The 10000-nt window shown below is 37.6% G+C and overlaps 1 protein-coding gene across 1 annotated transcript in view; it reads left to right on the plus strand.

Annotated features, from left to right (window-relative positions):
* LOC143037702 (innexin inx3-like) overlaps positions 1 to 7206 on the plus strand; it is a 19656-nt gene extending 12450 nt beyond the window's left edge. Inside the window, exons 5-8 of the mRNA XM_076206242.1 lie at positions 283 to 427; positions 1763 to 1972; positions 2129 to 2361; positions 7161 to 7206. Coding sequence (XP_076062357.1) covers positions 283 to 427; positions 1763 to 1972; positions 2129 to 2361; positions 7161 to 7206 — 634 coding nt within the window. The remainder of the gene's footprint in view (positions 1 to 282; positions 428 to 1762; positions 1973 to 2128; positions 2362 to 7160) is intronic.
* The last annotated feature ends 2794 nt before the right edge of the window (positions 7207 to 10000 follow it).

The following is a 10000-nucleotide window of genomic DNA, read 5'->3' on the forward strand; positions in this document are numbered from 1 at the left end:
TGAGCTGTGTCCTGAATACTGGAAATCACCCATACTTCTATTTTCATGAAAAAAAAAAAAAAAAAAAAAAAAAAAAAAATCAAATACATGACCACTTGTTCAATAATCCCAGTTTCTGGAAAGCTATTTGTAAACATATACTTCACTGTAGGTGCCGAGTTGGTGCCGTGAGGTGTTTATTGCAAATATCAACTCAACGACTTAGGTGCCCCTTGGTCTAATTCTGTGCCCGTTTTCCTTCGTCCCCATCTTCTTTCGGGCACCATCACCGTCAATCCCCAGGTACATGAAGATCACACGGGGCTTCAACTTTGTGTACTCTCTCCCGTACTTGATCTGCGAGATCCTTAACCTGGTGAACGTCATCTTGCAACTGGTGTTGATGGACGTGATCGCTAGACAAACCTTCTCGAACTATGGATATCAGGTAAGTCAGAAGGATCCTGAAATTGTGAGTGCAAGCGGATTGGAAATAGGGGTCACAGAATGTAGAGATCTTCCACATAGGCTCACACATGTAACATTCATGTGTATGTTACTGGACTAGGTGACGTAGGGAGAGATTGACACTCGCTTTATTCTGGTGGATACTTGTGCGTCGGCCTAAGGACTGACGTGGCGTGGCGAAGGCCTAGTAGAACCTTCTCGGCGCCCAACCCCTGGCGATTCGCCACACAGAGGCGGCAGCCCTGTGTGTGAGCCGCTCGTTTACAAAAGAGATATCGGCTCCCTGTGCCACGCATTTTACATGTAATAAACTCAACTCCTGAAGTGTTTGTTCTCACACATAACCACCTTCTTGGCACGGACAAATTTTGGAAATTTTCTTCAGGTTTTCTATTACATTTATTGTTATTATATTATTATAATTGTTATTATTGTTACCATATCTGTTGCATTAATTGTTTTAATTATTTTTTCAGGGTTTCTATTGTATATATATTTTTTTTTTCCAAATTTCTTACATCACAATAATTTGAATAAAGTATGGCATAAGGGGCTTGGCTCATTGAATCGAAAGTGCTCATAATTTGAAAATGGATGTAATCTGCTGGACTGACAGAAAGTTGTGCCTTTTTGAACTCCCTCTCACCCATATTTCAAAAAGGTATAATATGTCCGGGTTGTTTCATTGGTTGAAAAGGTGAAAAACGGAGAGACATATATATATATGTATATATGTATATATATATTTACAGCCAGATATGTACTCTTTTAAAATCTGAATACAAAGAAAACAAATAATACTGTGTAAATATGTAAAGAGGACGCTTGCACTTTTAATATATTTATTTTGTATTCTTACCGTAAGATAGCTTACATAAAAATGGAATTCTTCAGTCAGTGTATCCGTGGGGGTAGAATGTTCACAAACACAATTTGCGCTTAATAGGAGATGATCCTTTGTGAGGTTTACTTCGATTTACATCATATGGGAAATTACAACGTGGTGATGTAATATGTAAGATTTATCGTTGCTGTAAGATGTATCTTTCACAGCTCATCTTATAGCTGGGTCGTTCACACGTGTTTACTCATTTATGCATTATGTATTAAATCAGCTTCACCTCGAGTTCAGGCTTAGGACAAGCCCCTGTGTTTGGTTTTCCGAATTTGGGGTTAATGTTGTCCTTGCTCGACAGAAATCAACGATATGGTATGATTACATCACAACATATGGCAAATGGAGGGTATGCTATCTTCATGAGCCATACTTGAGTCACGCAACGATATATTAATGACACGTGTTCCTTCTCCATAGGCTCTGTCCTTGATAATCGACAGTAAGGACCCAGATATGGAGGACATTTTCCCAAGGTTGATGAAATGTACCTTCGAATCAATAGGAAGATCGGGCACAATCGCAAGAGAAGACTTATTGTGTGCTTTGCCTCAGAATGTCCTCACCGAGAAAGTCCTCATCGCTATATGGGTTTGGTTCGTTGCCGTAGCGACCATCACGGTGGCTCAGGTATGTTGCATTTTTTTTTCTTTAAATACAGACTTACTTTATAGTAACTACTTGTAATATTCAGATTGTCACTTGCATTATATTAACAAAACTGGCGCTTGGTAAAGGGTAGGTAATTGGTCTTCAGCCTTCAGAAATTGTCCTCTCCTTCCACAGGTGGCATTCAAACTACTGCTTTATATGAGCTCCGACATGAGGTCAGGGATGATCGAGTGCTATGGTAAGCTGATCCTGTCTGGAAACGTCCGGAACACCGTGAGTGACATGACTTATGGGGACTTCTTCTTTCTGGAACTCCTAGCCCGAAATCTAGACACCGTGACTTTCAGAGACGTCCTAATGCATGTGTGCGATTCAGAGTTCTTGGCTGCCTCCGCACTAATATGTAGGTAACTGATTTGTTTGCAGCAGTCGGAACTGGACCCATGTTCACGTGATTAGTAGTTAGCAGCTTAAGGACGTCGTCAACAACGACGACGAACGAACACGGCCAGCAAACGTCAGCTAAAAGAAGTTATAGTATCGCTGAGTGAAAGGTCGATGACGATCACCAACGCTGGTCCAAAATCGGACGAGTACCCAGGATCGTTAGTTTATTTTTCGTCCTAACGACTCATTTGGGCTTATGAACGTAATTGTAACTACCACATACCAATGTCGTCAATGTTAACTAACTTTTCAGGAGCATGGGTCACGTGTCCTATTGTTCTGAATTTATAAAACCTTTATTGTGTTCGAACGTATGTCCTACCGTCGCTGCGTCCTGAGATACTGCCTATTTAGTGTCAGTGTTTGTGAGGTCGCTGGACGGGGGAAAAAGTTGCTGAAAAGTAACTATTTTGGTCTGTTCATTTTACATTTACGTGCGAAGATACACGCACTTTATAGAATAAAGATGATAAAAAGAAATTTTTGTTTCATTGTCCAAACGCAGTGGGAGACGTTAAGAAAATGACAATGGTGGATGACACAAATGGGGGAGTAATACGAAAAAATGAGGTGAAAGCAGTTATTAAGATAATGAGAACAGACAAGGCAACTCAGTTTGATGGGTGTCATGCGGAGTTTCTTAAAAGGGAGAAAAAGTGATGATGGACTGGCTGGTGAGGTTGTTTAATGTTTGTCTAAAAGAGGGTAGAGTGCCAGAGGACCGAAGCAGTGTCTGTATAGTTCCGTTTTAAAAAGGATCAGTTTGTTGAGTGTAGTTGGGAAGGCTAATGGGAGGGTTTTGATTGAAAGGATTAGGAAAGGAACAGAGGGAGTAATTGGTGAGGAACAGAGTGAGTCTACGAAAGGTAGGGGGTTGCCTTATTCAGATTTTTGTGGTAAGACAGATATGTGAGAAAGCTTTAGTAAATGGCAAGGATATTTTTTTTTTGGTGTGGGGGCTTTATGGATTTGTAAAAGGCTTATGACAGGGTAGACAGGAAGGCACTGTGGGAGGTTTTGCAGATATATGGGACAGGAGGAAACCTGTTAAGAGCAGTCAAGAGTTTTTACGAGAGCATTAAAGCCTATGTTGGAATTAGAAATGGGGAGAGTGAATGGTTTGAGGTAAAGGTGGAACTTCGCCAGTGATGTATCATGTCGCCATGGTTGTTCAATGTGCACGTGGACGGGGTAGTGTGGGAGGTAAGTGCAAGGGTTATGGGCCGGGGAGTGGAGATGGTTAAAAAAATGGAGAAAAGTGGGAGATAAGCAAGTTGTTGTTTGCTGACGACACTGCATTTCCGGCAGGATCAGAGGAGGGATTAAAGAAATTAGTGACGGAGTTTGGGAAGGTGTGCGAGAGGAGAAAATTTGAAGGTGAATATGGGTAAAAGTAAGGTGATGAGATGTACAAGGAGAGAGGATAGCAGCAATTTGGAAGTATTAAAGGAGCGAGCCTGAAGGAACCGGATGGCTTTAGATACATGGGGTGGCATGTGGCGGGAAAGGGAGGAGTGGAGGTGGAGGTAGATTGTATATTGAGAGAAGCAAGTAAGTGCCTAGGGGATTAAAAATTGTAATGAGGAATAGACATTTGGGAATGAATGCTAAGAGGAGACTGTATGAAGGGGTGACTGTGTCATCAGCACTCCATGGGGCAGAAACATGGAACATAAGAGAGGAAGAGAGGAAGAGTTAAAATGTGCTTGAGATGAGGTGTCTGAGAAATATGATATGGGTTACTATGCTGGATAGAGTGAGAAACGAGGAGATAAGGAGGAGAGCGGGGGTGGAAAGGGAGTTGGGAGATAGAGTTGATGAAAGAGTATTGGAATGGTTTGGACACATGGAAAGAATGAATGAAGAAAGACTAGTAAAAGAGATGTGGAAGGCAGAGGTGAAAGTAGTGAACTGGAGAAGGCGACCGAGGATGAGATGGATGGATGGGGTAAAAGGGGCGTTGAGAAAGAGGGTGAAGTCTTTTGAGGAAGAAAGGGAGAAGACAGAAGATAGGGGTGAGTGGAGAATAGTTGTGTATGGATGATGTTGTGATACATGGAAGGGTGTGGGAGGGGGATAGGGTAGGTTAGGGAGTGGGTATGTGTGAATATTTTGACGCAACCCGAAGGGATTTCTCCCCGTCTTCTCTTTTTCTGTATGAGGGGACGGAGAGGGAGGGGTCGCCGATTTAATGAAGTAGCCTTGCTGTGGATGTGCTTTATCTAGCTGGATTGCGTCTGACCTAGGGTAGTGGGTGAGATGTAGGGATGACCCGTTATCCAGGAGGAGCCACGAAAAATAGGAGTGGAATGAGTGGGGATGAAATGGGTGGGAGAGGAATTTTCCCTTTGACTTTGGCTATCTCCCTTATAAGGTGGAAAAAAAACCTTGGTATATGTAAGTATGCATACACACACACACACACAGATATAACATACATAATATACGCAATATACAAAATATACGCAATAAACATAATATACGCAATATACATAATATACGCAATATACTTAATATACGCAATATACTTAATATACGCAATAGACTTACTATACTTAATATACTTGATATACATAATATACATAAACATAATATACTTAATATGCATAATATACTTAATATACATAATGCATTTAATGTACATAATATATTTAATATACATGTTATACTTAATAAACATAATATACTTAATATGTATAATTTACTTATACATAATATACTTCATATACGCAATGTACATAGCATACGAAATATATGCAATATACATAATATACGCAATATACACAAAATGCGCAATATACATAATATATGAAATATACATAAAATATGCAATATAACCAATATATATGCAATATACGCAATATACATAATATATGCAATATACGCAATATACATAAAATATGCAATATACGCAAAATACAGAATATATGTAATACACATAATATTTGCAATATATGCAACAAACATAATATATGCAATATACATAATATATACAATATACATGATATACGCAATATACATAATATATGCAATATACGCAATATACATAATATATGCAATATACGCAAAATACATAATATATGCAATATATGCAATAAACATAATACATGCAATATATGCAATATACATAATATATACAATATACATGATATACGCAATAAACATAACATGCAATATACATAATATATGCAATATATACAATATACATAATATATGCATTATACATAATATACGCAATATGCATAATATACGCAATATACATAATATACGCAATATACATAATAAAATCAATATACGCAATATACGCATTGTACACATTATACGCAATATACATAGTATACTCAATATACGCAATATACATAATATACGCAATATACATAATATAGGCAATATAGGCAATATACATAATATACACAATATACATAATATACATAATACACATAATATATATATAAGGTGGAATAAGGTGGAAAAAGCCCTTGGTGTATGTAAGTATGCACACACAGGTATGATATACATAACACACATAATATACGCAATATACATAATATACGCAATATACATAATATACGCAATATACTTAATATACGCAATATACTTACTATACTTAATATACATAATATACGCAATATACATAATATTCTTAATATGCATAATATACTTAATATAGATAATACACTTAATAAACATAATACATCTAATATACATAATATACTTAATATACAATGGCGCAAGGTCAGGTGAATAAGGTGGATGGCACAAAGTCTCCCACCCAAGTTGCTGCGGTTTTCTCTTTTTCAATTTCTCCAATACGTATTTCGACCTTACTCGGTCATCCTCAGGGAGGGAGTTACAATGTTTGGTGATTACATAGGTTTATATGTCGATGATTGTCAGCACCGCACCTCCTCATACATTGGCATGACTTCTATGACCCTCTCCAAAAGTATATTAAGTATATTATCACTGAGTCAGTTGCTGCTTTGGAATCAACCAGGAAGGATGTCTTCTGGACCTGGCAGAATGGTTCCTTCAGGCAGAAAAAATGGTCCTGTCTGGAATTATTTTGAAAAACTACCAACATCTTCTGGCAAAGGGTACCGAGCTAAATGCAAAGACTATGGCCAGGAACTACAGGACATTGTGTCAAGATTAAAATCTCGCAGAGATAAATGCCAAGGTCAGCCACAGCATACAGAAGAAATTGATGACCCAGGTAAATAATTTTACTTATATTGTGTGCATTTCTCCCGTTTCATACGCAACTATATAAATTTGGTGAACAATGGAGAGCATGTGCAATAAAAATGTGAAGGCCTAAAGAGATGATACTTCAACTTCATTACTTCTAAATTTGGGTAATGACTATATCACTATGATATATTGTATCCACTCAACTTTGGGGCCTAAATGATTGTTATTCATTTTATTCAACATTGTGTAATATATTTCATAGGTTCCATTGGAATTCAGCCCACATGGGATTCAGCCCAAAGGGATTTAGCCTTACCTAATCCAACTAACCCATTATTTTCAGTGTATTTAAAAATGGACTGAATCCTGTGTGGGCTGAATTCCAACCCCACCTATTTCATGTTCTGTTAATTATTTCCAAATAATTTAGTGGCTTGTGTGAATATGATCATTATCTAAAAAAATAACTACTGTACTCAACAGTAGCCAAAATCACACAATTCATTCATTCATTTATTCATTTATAAATTATGCAATATGCTAAAAGTTTCTGTTTCCATTTCAGGATTTGTATCAACAGCCTCAATCCTTTCATCATCGGCTCCACTTGAATCATCTGTATACCTGACTCCACCATTAAAAAGGTCACTATCAGACTCCTCCACAGGCGCCACTTCTGCTAAATCATATTCATCCAAAAGAAAATCATAAACATCTCTGGACAGATTGATCATAAAAACCTCAACCTCTCAAAAGGAATATCTCGACAAAGAAGTTGCAAGAATTATATTTGCTACAAATTCACCATTTCGTCTTGTTCATCATCCTCAGTTTCTCAAGATGGTTCAGAACCTGAGGCCAAGTTATATTCCTCCATCCAGAAAAGATATTGCTGATAAGTACTTGGATCTTGTGTATGAAAAGGAATATAAAAAGTGTGCAGATGACCTGAATAATGAAACTGTATGTCTTTCAATTGATGGATGGTCTAACATCCATAATGAGCCCATAATACGTGTCACTCTAACAACATCCACTGGTCAGATTTATTTAGTTGACACAATAGACACGTCAAGGAAACCTCACACTGCTGAATATCTTCTACAACTTGTACAAAGTTCGATCAAGAAGCCTGAGCAAGATTTTGGTTGTCACATTGGAAGTGTTGTGACAGACAATGCAGCAAATGTCACCAAGATGAGAAAAGTCTTGGAGGAATCGAGTGAACCTGAGCATACTGTACTCACATACGGATGTGCAGCACACCTACTAAATCTACTGGCTCATGACCTTGAGATTGATAATGTAAAACAACACGTGGTCCATGTAGTTAAATATTTTAGAAATAATCATTATGCTGCTTCAAAGTATCGGCAGGAAGGAGTCAGTGTCTAGTCATGCCCCAGGACACAAGATGGAACACAATGTCAGACTGTCTCAAGGCCTATATAAATAACTGGCCAATTCTAATGAACATCTGTGAAGTCAACAGGGAAACTATTGATACTGAAGTAAGAAACAAAGTATCAAATCTAGGCCTAAAACGTTTGGCTGAGGAATTACTGGATCGATTGCAGCCAATAGCAAAGGCTCTAGATGAGGTACAGAGTGACAAATGCACTATTACTCAAGCGGTAGATGTTTGGAAGAAATTACTTGGCCATTTCACAAACAATAAACAAGCTGAAAAACTGGTAAAAAAAAAAAGGTATGAACAGTTTATCACCAAAGCTCACATACTTGCCAACATGCTTCATCCAGCACTTCAAGGAAAAATGCTCAGTGCAGAGGAGGTGAATATTACTATGAAGTATGCCAATAAGAAATATACAACAGTTGTTCCTGTCATTATGAAGTTTCAGGCAAAATTACTTCCTTTCCAGGCGTTCAAGTTTACTGAGTCTGTGACCAAGACCCTGACAGCTATTGAGTGGTGGGATTCACATACAGCCATGTTAGACAGTGATATTCTGTTATCATTGCGTCAACTCTAAACTGCAGTAGCCTCATCATCAGGAGTTGAAAGAATTTTCTCCTCCTATGGACTTGTACACACAAAATAAAGGAACCGCCTCGGTAATGAGAAGGCAGCCAAATTGGTCTTCCTTTTCAAGACAATGAACTCAAATCTAAATAATGATTAATGTAAATAACTGTCCACTAACCTCATACAATAATACAAGTTAACTCCGGCCAAAATTGGCATTTCAAAGCATAACAGTGCCTTATAAATAGTTTCTTATTTCACTATAAAAGTTTATATTAACTTATACTGCATTGAATAGGTCAGTAGTTGATATATTTATCCTATATACAATGTTAGGTTTCTAGTTTTGATATATTTGTCCAATATAAAATGTTAAGTTACAAAGAAAGCAATGGCCTCCGCTAGCGGAGCCAGGAATCTGGGTGCGCACGTCCTGTGTAATATTAGTCCTTGATATACCAGATTGCCAAAGTAATTCATTTAATTCTCAACGATTCGTCTGTAAGGAGACATCATCAGGAAAATGTGTAACATATGAAATTACCGACATACAGAAACAAAGAACAAGGGTATAAATAATAACAAAAATTCACCAATCAAGAAAATAGACATCAATAAATCAATTCGTAAACCAATACAGGTACATAGACCGTTGGGGAACAATACTTACAAAAGTAAAAAAAAAATAAAAATAAAAATAAAGAAATGACAAAAGATAGCGTGGGCCAATGGCTTATGTATGTCAGAGCCTAACCTGCATGGGTGGTGGAGGGGGAAGGGCTAGTGGGGTGTGACCCATCTTGACCGCGTCGGTATTGGCCACACCCCACTACCCCCTCCTCCTCCACCACCCATGCAGGTTAGGCTCTGACATATATAAGTCATTGGCCCACGCTATCTTTTGTCATTTCTTTAAATCTTTATTTTTGTAAGTATTGTTCCCTAACGGTCTATGTACCTGTATTGGTTTACGAATTGATTTATTGATGTCTATTTTCTTGATTGGTGATTTTTTTTTATTGTTTATACCCTTGTTCTTTGTTTCTGTATGTCGGTAATTTCATATGTTACAGATTTTCCTGATGATGTCTCCTTACAGACGAAACGTTGAGAATTAAATGAATTATTTTGGCAATTTGGTTTATGCCCCCCCTACACACACACATGGCCGAGTCTTTGTTAGAAAGCTTGAGAATACCCATAAGAAAATTAACAACCTTCTCAATGCTGTCGACTTTAACAATACATGTCTACAAGAGAATCTGCTCCCTAAATATACATATATATATATATATATATATATATATATATATATATATGTGTGTGTGTGTGTGTGTGTGTGTGTGTGTGTGTGTGTGTGTGTGTGTGTGTGTGTGTGTGTGTGTGTCTGTGTGTGTGAGCATGTGTGTGTGTGTGTA

This window comes from Oratosquilla oratoria, chromosome 23 (assembly GCF_046742065.1).
Source record: "Oratosquilla oratoria isolate Oo_2021 chromosome 23, ASM4674206v1, whole genome shotgun sequence".
Classification (NCBI taxonomy): domain Eukaryota; kingdom Metazoa; phylum Arthropoda; class Malacostraca; order Stomatopoda; family Squillidae; genus Oratosquilla; species Oratosquilla oratoria.